The sequence below is a fragment of the Haliaeetus albicilla genome, chromosome 1, assembly GCF_947461875.1.
Source record: "Haliaeetus albicilla chromosome 1, bHalAlb1.1, whole genome shotgun sequence".
Taxonomy (NCBI): domain Eukaryota; kingdom Metazoa; phylum Chordata; class Aves; order Accipitriformes; family Accipitridae; genus Haliaeetus; species Haliaeetus albicilla.
In genome coordinates this window covers 16,602,981-16,619,640 of record NC_091483.1, presented here as the reverse complement: position 1 = coordinate 16,619,640, position 16,660 = coordinate 16,602,981, and the positions used below count along the sequence as shown (strand labels likewise).

Below are 16,660 nucleotides of genomic sequence, written 5' to 3'. Positions count from 1 at the left end.
GTGTGTCCGTTCCCCCCCCCCCGCGCCCCAGCCGAGCGTTAACCGCCTCAGCGCTGCCCGCCCCGACACGGGCCCCTCCCGGGGGAGAGGGGCGGGCGGCGGGGCCGGGCGCGGCCGCCATCGCCGGGACAAGGCTGCCCCCTGGCGGCGGCGGCGGGGCCGGGCCGGGGGTGGCGGGCAGGGAGCGCGCCGCTGTGCCGTGAGGGGAAATTGCGCGGGATGTCGGTCGGGGCCTGCCCTCCGCCTGGCTCGGCCCGGTCCGGCCCGGCGAAGGGAGCTCGACGGGAGTTCGGCCCGGGACGGGGAGCCAGGGGCCGGCGGAGGGGGGGGGGGGGGGCGGCTGAGCTTTCTCCGCCGAACGAGGGTCGCTCCGGCCGCACCGGCTGGTGCCGGAGTAGGAGGCCGCGGGCAGCTCGCCTGACGCGTGGCGTTTGTGCTCCATTAGGCGCTGGGAATTGCTGGTGACACGTTACTTGACTGGGTTAAATGTTTTCCCACTTCGGGCCGTGTCTTTGCATAATAAAGATCAGCAAGTCGCGTCTTCTGCCGTTCCCTCTCCGCCGACAGCCCGATGTCCTTGGTACCTGGCCGTCGCTTCCTAATGTACATCGACGCACGCTGATATACAGCGAGGCTGATCTTTGACTCGCCTTTGAAATAGCGACACATTTTCCTAACAACAAATTATACTTTGACATTAGAAGGTGGCAATCTGTAATGGATATCGCAATCTGAAGATTCAGAGAGACTATCTGTGATCTTTGTCCTCAGCCGAGTAAGCTGGAGCCTCTTTTCCCTCCTACACGTTATTTGATTGTGGTGTATAACCTTGGGATGTACTAATAATCATTAGTCAGAGCTGATAGATCCTTTATGGGCCTGCCCCGCTCAGGAAGGGAGACGTTCTCTAGAACAGCAGTAAATCAGCAAAACATGCACTTAAATATACAGTAAAATGTGGCTCGAGACACGATCCTTCATACATCGTATAACAAAATGCTTTATTGAGAGAGTCACACACACGCTAACGAGGAAGGAAAGAGGGCTGCTGCGACGAGGCCTGCGATGGGGAAACAATTCGGCGGCGGGAGGGAGCCGGGAGAGATCCCTGAGCACCTCGTGGTCCAAGGGCTGTCGTGACGCCCCAGGTCCTTCTCTGCCCTCTCGTAGGTGATGTGGTGCCTTGGAGGAGCTGGCGGGAGAGAGGGGAGGGGAAGGAAAGGAAGGGAGCCCTGCAGAGCTGTCCAGACACGATGACTTTCAGACTGAGCCTTGAGACCCTGGCAAGCGCAGCCGAGGTGGGGGGGGTGGCTTGCCAGGAGGAGTGAGGGGGCTGTTCTGCTGTTCACCAGCTGGGCAGGTCGGGTCGCTACTTTGTCGTTGGTTTTTGCTGGTAAGCAGCTGTCTTTTTTGCAGCTGAATGTTGCAGGAATCGTTAGCGCATCACCTCATCTTTTTGCAGGCATTTCGCATTGTCGTTTAAATCTAAGTGAATAAATAAGACGTGCATCTGCTGCTCCGCCAAGGATCTGGCTTGAAGCAGGGGCAAACCCTCGGAGGTGAGGCAGAGGACGAATCCTCACCCCTCAGCAAGGCAGCCTCCCTGTGCTCCGTTTGCCAGGGGTGTGCTGAATGTTTTACTCTCCGGGTTCCTGGCCTTGCTGCTTCGCCTCCCTTGGTTTGTGCAGTCTTAAGTAGTTACAGAAACTGTGCCAAAAGGGCTAGCCAAGCCACCGGGCCAGGTCTCCATAATGCCTGGGGCCTCATCCTGCACTGCTCTAGGGAGAGCGCTGCCTCTGCTGAGAGCCTGAGCTTGCACATCCCCGCTGACCATGATAGCTGGGCCCCGTGGCATCGCCTGTGAGTCTTGTCACCCATTTTGGAGCTGACCAAATCAGCATGTGTTTGGCTTTTTTGCTTACTAGTGACAATTCAACCAATGCAGGAAATGTCCATGATGACTTAACCAAGCTTTGGGCCAACGGCATTGCTCAGTGCAACCTCTCCACGTTACATTTAGTGCCACTAATGTATTGGTGGGTTGCCATTCTCTGCTAACTGCAGTTGGGGCGGGCATCTTCAATGGAGCAGATGCAGCATTGCATAAGACAACATCTTCTCCGAAGCAGAGGGGGAATGGATTTATGGGCAGGCTTGATGATGGGCAAAACCAAATTGATTTCAGATACCACGGAAAAGCAGTAAGAATCAGCGATGGTGTTATATGCTCGACGTGCAGGACTGATGATTTAGGGGCGGTCGTTTATATTTTTGTCGAGCAGAGGGAAAGCAGGAATCAGTGACACGAGATGGGAAAATTAGTATGCAAGTAAGGGTGTGATGAACAGACATGTCTGCATGCAAGTTAGTTATTTCTAAATTTTTTTTTTTTTTTTTTAGTTAGGCTAGCTCAGGTGTCGTAATGGCATCAGAGGATTTACGCAATAGGAGTTTTCACTGCCAAAACTGCATCTGATGCCTGTTTGGCTGATGGGGAGACTCAGGACAGGTGTGCATTACAGCTGAATGTGAGCAGCTTTCCACACCTTTGGCCGGTAATTCTGACTCAAAGCCCTGTCACTTTGCTGATGGATGGCAGCCTAACGTGGGCCACAGACGGCTGCAGGCTGACCCGCACTGGAGGAACTGAGATCCCCAGTTCCAGCAGAACGTCTGTGACCAACACAGTCCTGTACCTACAGAGCTAAACAAGGCAAGTCTTTCACTTGTCCCTCCAGTAAATATTAGAATGGTCTGTGCCTTTCTTTTCCTAATTCTGTCATTTTTTTTCTCCTAAATCTGTTCCAAATGTAAGCACAGATGAATATTCGTACAAAGCGAGTCACTTAAGAATGGGGGTGTTTGAATGGTTTGCCTTTTAATAAATTAATCAGTGCTCATGTTTTTAACAGCCTTAAGAAGAGATAAAACCTCCATCCCTCTTGTCATGGCAACTACGATAAACGAAACATCATTCCAAAGTCAAGGAAAAAAACACAAGCACTTTAGGTCTCAGCCAAGTCCGCAAAGTAGCAAAACTCATTACTAATTCAAAGGAGCTGTGTCCCTCGGAGCTCACCATTACTGGTTTTACTAATAATAATACTGGAGCTGCATAAATTTAACAGAAGGCAGAGTTTGACAGAAGGCAGAGTGGTGTTGAAATGCCACTGTCCTAATCAAACATCTCCATGAGACCTCTGGTCAGCCCGGCAAGAAGCGGTGCTGGGTCATGGGGAAAGGGGTGGGGAGAGGAAGGTTACAGTTTTATAGCTATAGCAGTCTGGTAACATTAAATCTAGAGAGACAGTGGAAGAGGCCATAGGTATTTGTAATTTATTCATAAACAGCTATGCCATCATAAGAAACTTTTTAAAATACTATGTGATAGTTCTTTAAAGATTTAAGAGTTTGTTGACCTATTTTCTCAGTTAATTAGGATTTTTTTGGCTGCATTAACAATGACTTGCATGCAGGCTGCTTTAGTCGCTACACAGTTCAGCTACATTGGGTTACAGAAACATGATTTCTTTCTAAGGCACGAGACACAGGAGAGGAACACCATTGTAAGTGTCTAGACTTGTATTTAAAATCCTGTAGACTTCCTAGTAGGTAGTGCTTAAGCTCGATTTATTGAACATAAAACCATTCATTTTGACTCCTAAAACAAACATCTTTTCAATTACAGCACTACCCTTGGTTACCCTGCAGTAGAAGGGCCATGGTGCGGACATCCTTCTCTTCAAAGTGCAATGGTTAAGACCATCAAGCTCGTCTCTGCAAGCTGCATTTGTGAGTACACTTCTTTTCTTTTGCCCAAGGCTCACTAGGCCTAGAAGTTAAGTCAATAGAAATTTGGCCATGCGTGTAGAGCAAAGCATTATGTCACTAATCCCAGTACAGTGGTACAGTCAGAAACCAGCTCCTTCTGAATGCTAATAGAAGGTGCAATTAGCAAAAGATGCGCTATGTTCATCATGTTGTAGGGGTTTGAATAGGAGAACTCCTCTATGTCCCACCTGTCTGGTCTGAAGTCAATGGCAAGGTAAGGGAGAAGGTGAGAGCAGAGCTTTGACTGACTATCCAGCATGAAGATGGCCAGCTAGTTGGAGGTGGCCACAGGGCCCTCCTGACAGAGGGGGGAGTTGTCACCAGGAAGGATGTGTGAGCCATCAGGGTCCTGTCATTATCTGCTTAGCTCAGGGGGGATTGCTGTGGGCTGTGAAATAAGCTGCAGCACCAAAGTTTAAGTCTGTACCCCATTACATAGCTTGGGGACCACCTGAGCCCCTCCACCCTAGAAAGGGCACCAGAAGGGGTGATTCCTGCTCTCTGAAAGACTCTAAAATGTACATCTCAAGAGGCTCATTATCGGGACTATTTCTGGCTCTTTCAAAGCTGCAGTAGATTAAACCTTTACCCTTGCTGTCGTCAACTCTCCTTCTTACAAGGATCTTCATATTTTCCAAGGGCTGTTTTAGTGGCCTCCTGCAGAAAACCACAGGGTCAGAGAGAGTTTTGCACAAACTCAGAGTACAAGGATGCTGTTAACTTTCCACGCAGCCTTTGCTGGGGATCTCCAGAGTGACCTGGAAAGGGTACTTCTCAGTGCGTGTTTCTGCACAGAGTGTTACTGAGCTGACTTGAAGTAAAAGACAAAGTAAATGCTGGCTGTCAGGCTTCAACAAGCTTCCTCATCAGGTGCAAATGGACAGGAAAGGTTTTCTTCCATTTGCACCTGATGAGCAGGCATGTTTCTCCCCCAAAAGCTGATGTCCGCCACCCTGTCTTTCATTCCTGTAGATCAATTCGGCGTTCTTTGAATCAATGTTCTCCACTAGTGAGTTACTGCTTTTTCTTTTCAAACTGAAACTTAAAATCTACCGGCAAATATTTTGTCATCTGAGATATACCAAGTGCACAGAATCACACCTGTAAACTCCTAAATGAGAATGGTTGGGTTTATGTCAGGGGTTTCTAATTCCTAGAAAGAAATATAACACTAGAAACTTCTGCTGAAATATAACACTAGTAACTTTTGCTGAGATTAAACAGGAGACAATAGTACAGTGCAGAGGAAGAACTTCTATTTTTGGCTACACCCTTAAGGCAACAGAAGAAGTGTGTGTCATGGCTGCAGTGACAGCTAATGAGCAGATATACAATATTAATTGCGGTAAGCGTAACACACTGAACAATCTATCAACTTCTATTTTCTTAGCAGCTGTAGCTTAGATACTTTCGACTAACACCTCTTTCTGAACTGGCTGCTTCGAGTTTGTTTACCTATATGATGGCACATAGAGGAACTACACCACCACTTCCTATAACCTGTGCTGTGCAGTCCGGGCTGTTTTCACCTACTCCAGCTGCCGTAGCACTGCTTTCTGCGTTGCAAACGTTCAGATGATTGTCTTCTTCCCGCTGCTCGAGGGGCTGACCCAGTTGTACTCAGCTTGCACCAGCACGAAGCTGTTCTCCCGGACCTTTCGGAAGTGCATCACCTCCCCATTTTCTCTGACAGCAATGACGTCAGGGTCTGGCTCGCTGAAGGAGACCTCCGTCCGCTTGTGGCAATGCTGGGCACAGACACAGCGCATGGCAGCTGCCAGCGCCAGGCCCAGGGCAGCGGTGCAGACCAGGAGGATGCCGAGTTGGGCTGCTAGGAGTCGGGTCCCTCTGCCAGGGTCTTCCCCCTTGCCGGGAACAGCAGATTCAGGAGCTGGTCTGGTCACCCATGGCAGGGTATTCCCACTCGCCGCCTCCTCCTCCTCGCCCTCGGTGCCTGCCTCCTCTGGCTGCAGTGCTGGCTTTCTTTTGGCCATTTGCCTTGAAGCCGATGACAAGTTGCTGGCAGCATTGGCATCGCCAAACCAGGCTGTTGTGGCAGCAGCATCACCCAGGTGAGTGTGTACGTGCGGGGCAGAAGGAGATGCTGTCACACACGGGGTGGCTTTCGAGGAGGCCCCGCTCTTGGTACTGGCCTTTGATGAGACGTGCGGTGAGGGAAGAGAAAGGAGACTGATTAGGTTCTCGCTACCTACGTCATGGTACAGTTCAGCTCTGTTTCTGACACTCAGCTGTCCCCCTGGCCTTGGAATAACCCTGCTCCATCCCCTGGTTACTCAGTAGCTTTTAGAAAATGAGGTGGATTCAAGCCTGCTCCGTCCGTATCAGAATTGCCATGGGAGGGACAAGGCGCTGGGACTTGGTCCCAGGGGTGCAAGGCAGAGCGGGTTGAAGAGGCAGAGGTGAACAGCACAGGCAGAGAGGAAGGTCACTGCTTTGCCTAAGTAAAGGTCTGTAATTCCCATGGTGGTGGTGGTGGTGGTGGTATTTTTCACAGGCATCATTATCACAAAAAAAATTGCTTAATAAACCATTCCCACCTTGAATGATGCCAGGGTCACGCTGAAAGGACAGGCATGATCTTCCCGGCCAAGCTTTGTGTTTAGGGTCACACTGGGCCCACTGGGATTCAGTATTGCCCTTCTGAGGCTGTGGATGAAACCATGGAGCGGAGGGACCCAGGAGACGTGGGGTGGCCTTTGACATCAGTGGTTTTGGGGCACTCGCATACAACCTGTGAACTCTCCCCAAAGCCCATCCTGCTTTCCCAGTCTGCACAGCCAGTTTGAAACCTGCTGCCTCTCAGTGTTGCTTAACCACCCATTTTAGTGGGAATGACTGCTCTTGCTTGCTCCCGTTTCCAGGGGCTCTGCCTGGTGCCATGCACCTTATTTTATCCATCACAAAACAACAGCCACTCCATGCCAGTTCTGCAGCTCAGGCTTTGCTGCAGATACCATCCAAGACTAACTGTGAAACAATCATACAATTTAGGAGGCCCCCAAGGAATTTCTCCATTCCCACTGTGCACCTGAGCCCCTATCCAAAACCTGTAAAATGCACTGGAGTTTTTTCTTTGGCTCCACTAAGATTTGGATCTGGCCCTCAGTAGCTGGCACCTCTCCAGCCTGTCCAGCCCAGCAGGCTTTTTCACACATCCATTAATTACACCAGAGAAACTCTCACCCTCTACTATCATTAGCGATTTCCAAAGCTTGCTGGGAAGACAGTGTGACAGGAGCACAAAGCTGAGGTAGGAGCCCTGGCAAGCTGTGAAACAAAGTAGGGGAGGGTCAGAGCATCATTTGTGGAAGAGACGGTTTCTGAAGGTGCTCGTAAAATACAGTAGTAAATAAAAGACTTTCAGTGGCTGGACTGCAAACTGTAAAGTAGCTGGCTGGCAAAGTTAGGATTGCATGTGTATGGATCACTTGCACTCAAAGTGCAAACGCCATAGTGTAGGGATATACTGCCGGATTTGGGACTTCAGGATAGAAAATGGAATTGCCTCACAAGTCTTTGCCCTATCTCACCTCATTTCTCCTTGCTTTGCATACTTCTTCCCTCCTTTTTTGCCTAATTTCTCAGTATTTTTATTTTGTTATGCTTTTCTGGTCTTGGCTTGTGCAATAACTCTTCCTGTCCTTTGGTTACCATCTTCTGTCATTTCTCCACTTCTCTCCATGGCTACGCCAGATGATCATGTTACACATCTCCTTTACTTCTTCTCTGTCCTCTGCTCCTTCCTAAATATTTCTGCCTCATTCTCTGCTGTACGGCCCCTTCCTGTTTTATTTTCTGTGAGACTACTTCTCTTCCTTCCGTGGCATCCTGCAACCCAAATCTAGTTCTTTATTTCCCTTGTATTTTTCTTCTCTCCATTCCCTGTGTACTGGACTTCCCCTCCTAACTCTGTACCCCGTGTCTCTAAGCTATCCCTGCTTTCCAGCTTTTCCACTAGTTCCCATCTGAGCATCCTCCGCAGCCCTGGGATTCTGCAGTTTCTCTCCCTCCTCTTGCTCTCCTTTTCTTTCTCTACCTAATTCCTCGCTTGCCCTTTCCAGCTCCCACATCTCCTTCCACACGTACAGCCACCCCACTCCCCTGAGGCTGAAGTCCTTTCACACCCTTCCTGCCGCCTTCTCCTGAGGTCACCCCTTCCCGAAAGGCACTCTCACACACTCGTCCCATCTGCCAGCTCCTGCTCTTCCAGCTGTCTTCAGTGACTGCGTCCCATGCCTGTGTGTAACCCTACCACCACCATCACCACCACCTCTGCCTTTCCAGTCCACCCAGCCTCCCAAGCTGACCCTGCCCTCAGAAAGCACATGGCTTCCTTGGCCATCCCTAGGAAAGATGAAGTCTTTGACCTCTGGTGAATGGCACGAGTGGTACCTATCCAGCACCTCTGGAAAGGAACATCTCAGCCTTTCATGGGAATAAAACACATGTTCCCAGCTTGGTAACATCCAGCAGCCTGTAGTCCTGTCTACATATGGAAACATTATTTTACATTCGTTTTACAGCAGGACTCTTAAAAACCCAGGCAGCAGGCTCAAAAGGAAAACAAAAAAGAGAGATAAAAAACAATTCCCAGTTAAAGTAAAAAAAAAAAAAGAAACTCTTAACAGTCTCAATGTAGTTTTAGTCACTTATGAGACCTACGCAGGCTGCTTGGTGCTGTGATGCAGTAGAGAGGTTTTATCCTCATCTTCACTTAGACCTTTCTGCCTTTGGAGAAGACATCCTCCCCATCCCCGCTGCTTACCTGCCCGTCTTCTTTACACATCAAACACAAGCATGGGGTGGCAGCACTGGCAATGATTCCTGCTCTAAGATACGGAGAGAGGAAAGGCAGGGTTAGTAACTGAGACCTGTCGCTGCAGCTCACACAGGAATCCCTGGGCTCTGCACCACCGGCGAAGCATGCCGCTCCTGAGAGCAGCCTCGGGATGTACGCAGTCAACACAGATCATACAGAGCTGTATTTTTAATGACGCCTGATCATTTATTCCTGTCCCCATCATTTTCACCCACAGTATAAATAGTTGCGTGAAAGCTCATGCAGCCCAAACCCTCTAAGACTTCTGAGCAGACATCCTCAAGCCCAAATTTCATAATTGCTTTGAATCCTTTCTTCCTTTTCCCTGCAGATAGAGAAATAGGTCTGCTGAGTTCACCATTTCATTGAGTAGTTGCATGTGCTTTTAGAAGAATATTGTAGCAGTCAATAGTTTTTATCACATTTTTCAACCACCTGGCCAGTCCTGTGCTGGGCTGACCAGTCAACGTCAGGTTTTTAAGAGCTTTGGATTTTCTCCCTGTCACTGTCTGTCATGTGCAATCTCCAAGGGATTATTTCTCAAAATTTCAGCAAGAAAACACTCTCTCGCCTCCCCACCAGCCACAGACACCCTCCTACAAGGATCCTCGCTCATCCACAGGGAAACTAGTACTATTTTCCTCCCTGAGAAGGGCTGGAGAAATAGCTCTTCCCACCACCAAGTTTACCCGTCGGAGGTGCTGTAGCCGGAGGCATTGTCCTGGGAGAGGAAACTTCGCAAGGCGTCCACCGTGACGGGGTCTTGGGTGGGGAGGGACAGCTCCAGCCCCCGGCCGCTGGACCCGTCGCTCCCGCTGGACACAGCCAGTGAAGGCCAGGCTGACTGCTTTGGCTCAGCAACAGGATGGGTGTCTGACCCAACACCGAAACCTGGCTCCGGTGCCGGAGTTGCCACGATGCCGGTGGGGCTGGCAGGCGGCGTGGGGGTGCGCGGGGGGGAGCCGGTGGCAGCCACAGGAGAGGTGGGACCTTGTCCAGCATGGAGACAAAACAAGAAGCAGGGACAGAGGAGCAAAAGTCTATTGGTTTTGGTTTGTTTATTTCAAATCCCACTCGGTGCTAACGTTTGCCAGGAAGGCTGGTAATAGCGACTTTTTTTTATTTTCATGTCACTTAATTTTAAGTGGGAATCCAGATTCAAAGTAAAGCAGCAAAGTCCGCTACCTAAATTATGGTCAAGCAAAATAATTAAAACTCAGTCTTGGTGCCATGCCAAAAATGCTGAGAAACACATCTGATTTGAGTATAAGTATATTTGTGGAGCATTTTACTGACCAAAGGCCACATAAATACAAACCTGAAGGGCAATAGTCACATTTAGAGACAAATGCATTCCTTTATTTAGGCAGCATTGCTAATTGCACTTGCTTGTCTTCAGGAGCTGAGATTTTAGGTAAAGTATGTTGTATTTTAGGGTTTGCATTGAAATCGTAAGACCTGGCAACCCTGTTTATCTTTCTGGTACCCTGCTTGGAACTGGCTCCATCACCTCAAATGCTGACCCATGCCCTCACTTCAAGGAGTTCACCACGGCCATCGCTGGTCTCCTCGATGGCCACAGGAGTTAAACGGGACCCTCCAGCTTGCTTGGGTCACTTGTGTTCAACGCTTGCCTGGAATAAGCCGTAAAACTACTCTGCGGGAAGCGGTCGGTAAGAAACCCATACCTTTGCTTGCCGTACCTGTGGGGTGTGGGTCGGCTGGTCCCTGCGAGGGTGTGGGGGTTACAGGGTCGGGCTTCTTGCTGCTGCCAGTAAGTGTTTTGTTTTGCCCTCGCTGTGCCACGATAGCAGATTCGATCTTTGCCCAGTAAACAAAGTATGACTGGACTACGGAGATGCTGTTAAAACATAATTAGGCAAGAATTTACTGGCTCTATAGTGTTAATAAAACATCCAACTGTATAGCTAATCACAAGGACTAAACATCCAACTGTTTAGCTAATCACAAGGACTGCTTTAATCTGAAGACAAAAGTGACGCAGAAGTATTTTAAAGGCTTAGCCCAGCACAAGTTTTATATTACAAATAAAAGATACTGGGTCCCATAAGAAAGATACAGGGTGAAGAATCACCACTCATAATTAAGATCAGCCAAAAAAATGTGTGGGAACTTAAATTAAAAAAAAAAAAAGCTATTATATTCACTGTGTTGATAGAAGTACATTTGGAAAACTTGGACTAGCTCTGCTTATAATCTTCCGTAGGCAGGGAAACAACAGTGGTATTTACTAATTAAAACAAGTCAATGTAACTTGTACAAACAGCAGAATAGGTAGGGGAAAAAAAAAAGCCTCTCTTCTCAGCCCTCTGATATTTGAGCCGGCCTAACCTTCTGCTTTTTGTCAGGTGCCAAAACTGCATTGGCCAACTTTTAGCTGTTCACCCGGAGAGCCTTATTTAAGCTGGAGATTTTGGGAGAATTTCAGCTCAGATTGCTCAGCTGCTTCTGAGAATTAGCTAAGGAGAAACCAGCTCGGGTTTTCCTGTGCCAGATGACTCTTATGAGGCATTTTTGAGCCTAACAAGGAGTTTTTCCAGATGCTGTGACAGGGAGAAAAGGGAGAGGCTATCAGAAATCACCTTGGAGGGTCAAAAGCCAGAGGGTGAAGGAAGCATCAGAGTGGGTGGCTAGGAATAGGTGGTGTTGGGTTTGGGTTGGGTTTACTTGGTTGCTTGAGTTGTATGTGTTTTTAATAGTATTTCCCAATCTAAGACAACGGGCAAAAATTGGAAATGCCAAGCAGAAATTTTTCTGTTTCTGTGACTTTGTGTTGAATCACGATGAGATGCATAAGCCACAGCACTCACCAGGATGCTTACGTTTTGGGGAGCAGCCAAGGATCTGGCCAAGTAGTTTCTAAGTGGTTTTGTAAAGTCAAAACATAACAATTTAATCTCTTCCAAAATGAAAAGTCGCTGTGCTTCCTCTAAGACAGCCACTTAGAAGATGTTTAATTTCATTCCAAATCAGAACCAAAATACTTGGACAATTTGGGACTTTGGTACAAAACAGAGATGTCAAGTTTTGACCCAGCACTCACTGTCTCTTCCTACTGTGAATAATTCTGTTTACATTTAACTTCTTTTAAAACCACTCATTTTTAATTTTTTTTTTTAAGAAGAGATATACAAGATTATCCTGTAGGCAGGGAAGTCCTATGGGCTGTGTTATTTAGAAAGACAGGCCACGTGATCACAGTTCCCTCTTTATGCCTTAATATTTCTATTTCCTAAGTGCTTAGGCTGTCATCTTCCAGTGTATATATTCTGAGAAAATAGTGACCATGTAAATAAAAAGCAGCACTACCTAGCAGATATAAATGGTGATTTATCTCCCAGCTGGGATACTGTTGCAGCGTTTGATAAGTATTTAGCTATATGGGGTTCAAGATACATAAACCACTGTGCTGGACAAGTACGATGGAAAAATAAAGCCAAGCCTTTAACTGAGAAGATGCAAATGCTGGTTAGGAACCAGCATGTTCTTACAAAAACTTGATGTCTCCAATGGGTTGGTCTGGTGCTTTCCATACAAAGGACAGGTTTCTCTTCAGTGATTTGTCCGAGTGGGTGACGGTGTCACCATCTTCAAAACAACTCAGCAGCTTGGAACCAGGAGGGATGAAGATGAACGTGCCAGCAATTTCATCATTAGACACTTTGCGAGCTTGAAGCAAAAAGCCCATAAAATCCCGGGTGCTCCTCACTGTCACTGCAAGACAAAACATGGGACACAAAGAGATTTGTGTTGTAGTTATGGGGTGAATTGTTTGCAATGGAGTTTCCAGTGGTAGCACTGAAACCAAAAGCAAACCCTGTGCAACAACAACAAAAACATCTTGCTGTCTTTGTCCTCACGGTCTGTCTTGGACATGCTGGATGCAGGAGGCCAGACCTCACCTTTAACTCTGCAGTATGTAATTGCACACAATAAATTTGCCTGAGTCTTTCCCCCACCCCTTGATTTTAAGCTGCTAACCACGTTGCATCAGGCAGCATGCAGCCATTTTTAAAGAAGGAGGTACATATGCAAAAGCCCTTGGAGGGGTTTTATTTTGCATGGGGATGAGCAAGCAAGTGGCCAGGCTGGGGAGCGGTGACTCTCAGATCGCTCTGTATCTGCCTCAGGAGCAGCGATGCTGGGGACGGGGCACGCTGCCCAACTGTACCTAAGAGTCAGGCGAGTCACCCAGACCCTTTTGTGCAGTGCAGAGGAGCAGGGAAGGCGACTTCACCCTCTGGAGGTGCCTCTCATGCGCCGTTGCGTGTGATGAGGTCCTGTATGGTTGAGACACAGCTGAGAGAAATGAATTCCACCCAAAGCATCCAAACCTACTGGCTGCCTTCAGCAAACAGTTGGTCTGCAACATGGTAAAAACCTGGAGTCAGCCATCACCTGAGACACCTTAGGCCAAGCGCTGCAAACAAAATCCCTCTGTAAATCCATTCGTTTCCTCATGACGAGAGAGGTGGCGTAGCTCACTTGGAGCAGTTACCTCTGTTCCCAGCCCTCACAAAGATTAATGCCGTCACTTGAGATTAGTTATCATGTATTTTTCAGATGCAGGAATGAGAAGCTGTTCCTTACCTGGCACCTTGTCACCTGGGACATAGAAGGACATGTTGGTGTGGACAGTAACGTAGTTGTTGCTGGGGCTGTGCAGCTGCGCTCGCAGGTGCCTGGGCATCATGTCGGTGCAGGCAGAAAGGCTCGCACCATGTGAGAAGGCGGCCGCGTAGGAGACCAAGCACAGGGTTGTGCATGCCCAGCCAACAACGGTGATGTGGGCTCTCTTGCCGTCCTCCATCCTACGGTGGAAAATAATGGGCAGGTTCACTTCAAAGCAGCGGCTTCAGCAGCCTGTGAGCCTGTCTGGTGCCTTTGAATTAGCTGAGCTCCAGAGCAGCCCTTCCCACAGCCTTTAAATGAAGGAGACTAAATGATCTCTGCGGCGCATGGAGCCACTCTGGTAATCCACAGCATTGGACGTTTTGAAGTAAATTGTTGAGGCTGGGAGGGGAGAGGCCCTGCAAGAGGATGCATTTCTTGCGAAGTCACCCATGGAGGGAGCGGTCAGGGAAGATTTGCTCTAAAAAGTCTTATGGCATTTAGGAGGAGGAGAAGGCTCTGTACGACCATGCTCAGCACCCTCTACCATTCCCAGCCCAAATGTACAACTTGATCAATGGGGGAAAACCTCTACCCTTAGACCTGCAGAGCTGTTGCAGGCCCTGTCAATTGTGGGGCTGGTGCCCAGCACAGAGCGTCTCCCTGCCCGCCGGCACAGAGCCGTGTCCCCTCGGGGACAGCACGCGGCTGCCCCTCGCTCTGGCCTGCAGAAGCACAAGGCACCTTTTAGCAGCCCGCGCGCCATGGCTTGGAGGCACTGGGCTGCCTGTGACCGTCGGACCCGTCCCTGGCCACCCAGCGGCATTTCAGCTTGTCTTTCTCGGTCAGTGCTCACTGTTGCTGACAAGATGGTAGCGATGCTGTCTTTGAAGTCAGCGTTGGAAGCCTGAGATAAGTGGGCAGCCGTTTTGGCTAATGCCAAGATTTCTCCTTATTCTCCAATTTTTAATCCAAGCAAGCTTTTTTTCTGACACAGTCGAAGTTTAATATTTGGTATGCCGTGTCTTTAGTACCCCTCAGCTTTGGTGGCTGGCACAAAACACATTTCCAGATTAGCTGGAGTACTGTGTTATTCTGATTTTTCAGAATGCACTTTTGAAAGTGAAGCTGAAGGACGAGTGTGCAGTATTTATTGTAGTGGATATTGTAAGGTAGATAGTCCTGCTTTTAATGTAGCGCTTTCTAACATCTTTTCAGCATGCATTTTTTCCTGGCTTAGATTTCATTATGCTTAGTCAATAAGTAGATGTAAATAAACTAGAGGAAACCAGAGGCTGAGGAGGTCTAGCTTACACCTCTGACTCCAGCACTTCTGAAACTTGCCAGCTGACTAACAAACCACCACTGCACATGAAAGTTTGTGCCCAGCCTGAAGCAGGGAGCAGATGGATGCAGTTTAACCTTCCACAGCCGAGCATCGTGTCACTCCAACCAGGTATGTGCCAGTAGATGCTTGTGGGAGTCACAGGAGCCTTTGCTAAATATCCCAGCCCCTGCAGGACCAGCATCGGGATGCCTCCTCCTCGTGGAGTCAGCCTTCCCCCTAGGCACACCTAAACCTCCCTTGCTGGATACGATTTCTTGCGGGAGCTCGTGAAAGTACCCCTGAGCAGCAGCTCCTTCCCTCGGGTGTTTCCCAGGCCGTACCGCCATTCCCCATCCCTCCCCCAGCCGCCCGCCTGTGCCCCTCGCCGCTTGTGACCGGGGCCGTGCTCCCCAGGGCCATCCGGGCTGGGGGTGCCGGTGCCGCCGTCGCTTACCTCGGGACACGTACACCACCGGGCTCGCTGCCGCTGCGCTCCCGGCCTGCCAGAGACCCATCCTTTCAGGGACCTTCTTCCCTTTCTCCTCTAATGGGAAGCGCAGCAGCTGTTACTGCTAATACCCACCACCTACGGCAGCTCTCCGCCAGTGCCCAAATCCTGCCTTAATCATATTAGTTTCCTCTTCACATCCCACCCACTTTTTTTTTTTTTTTAAATCTCCAAGCTTCTGCAGTGAAAACAAAGGCAACTAGTGGGGGGGGGAAGCAGCAGCAAGGCACGGGGTTTGTGTGGAACACCCTCGGAGTCCTTTGCAGAGGTGCAGGAGGATCGGACTCTCGCTTGGCCCGTTACCCTCCCCACGCTCCCCCCTTCCATGCCGAATCTTTGCAAAGTGAAGCCACGTCAGCTCCCCCTAGTCCGTGACCCCTGAGCAGCGTGCCCTTGTCTCTCACACTTACATAGGAGTTATTTTGGCAGTAACAGCAGAATTTTGCTAGAAAGGTGCATCCCACATGCTAGCCCTGCCAGGAGGAGCCATCAACACCCCACAAACCCACCAGACCCAGCACAGGGGGCTAAACATCCAATACGTGTGACTGTCCCCCAGCACATGAGCTGCATTTAAGTCCAGACTATCACCCCTGCTCCTTGCCCGAGCTACGCTGCAGCCATCCTGGTGCCCAGCCATGGAGCCAATCCTGTCCATGGGCTTCCCAGCTCCTCCTCGTATCTGCCTTGTCACTGCAGGCTGCTCTGGTGATCAGGACTCTCGGCCAAACCTGGCCACTGTCACCAAGCTCGCCCCGCTCCCTGCCAGTGGCTCCTTGCTCACAGCGGATCGAATTTAGGGTCCAATTTCTTGTCATCATTAGAGCTGCCATCAGGAGATGCTGAACGAACTGCTGGCAGCTTGCAGCCCCGACTAGAGCTAGAGGAACGGAGTAACAACCCCATCGGATGGCTGGCTTTTCTTCAGCCAGCAGACCCTTAAGAGGCAGCGTCAGATGTCCCAGGGCCACTGGGAGGGGGGCTGGCCCTGTGATGCAGGAAAGCTATTAAAGATGGAGGGGCGAAAGAGCACTTGGTGCCCTTTAGTCTTCCCCCTCCTTGGATAAATGTGTGTCTGACAGCCGAATGAGTTCGTGTTGGTGCTCAGGCCGCTCTCCCTGCAGGACACCACAAAGCTCTGTCCTGTCCCGTGACTAAAGGAGGTACACCAACATGTAGGTGACACCACTGCGTTTTGTTTCTGCAGCTCCAGCAGTGCCTACATTTGATCTTGCTTGGGGTCTGACCGGTGTGGGAGTCTGTCTGGAGCAGACATCGTGGTGACCTCTGCCCGGGGCACCCCGTGAAAACTGGAGGCAGGCTTGCAGACACCCCACTTATTAGCACTGTTCCCATCAGCCTGTTCCGCTCTACAGCTTGTCCTTCAGAAGTGAAACAAGATGCCGGGCTGGCACTGAGTACTGCCGCTGACAGCCCAGCTCTCATCTGTTTAACCAGTTTGAAAGTACAGGAACTGGTGGTACTGGGCTCTCAGCAGCCTGCTCTCCTCTGCACTTGAAAG

At 49.6% G+C, this 16,660-nt stretch overlaps 1 protein-coding gene across 1 annotated transcript; it reads right to left on the bottom strand.

Moving 5' to 3' along the window:
- Positions 1-992: 992 nt before the first annotated feature.
- On the bottom strand, positions 993-15,287 carry REELD1 (reeler domain containing 1). The gene is made up of 7 exons (XM_069780312.1): positions 15,085-15,287; positions 13,283-13,503; positions 12,184-12,406; positions 10,375-10,532; positions 9,361-9,661; positions 8,618-8,681; positions 993-5,984 (listed from the first exon to the last, which is right to left on the bottom strand). The coding sequence occupies exons 2-7, from the start codon at positions 13,500-13,502 to the stop codon at positions 5,403-5,405; spliced, it is 1,548 nt and encodes a 515-aa protein (XP_069636413.1). The 5' UTR covers position 13,503; positions 15,085-15,287; the 3' UTR covers positions 993-5,402.
- Between the last annotated feature and the right edge of the window lie 1,373 nt (positions 15,288-16,660).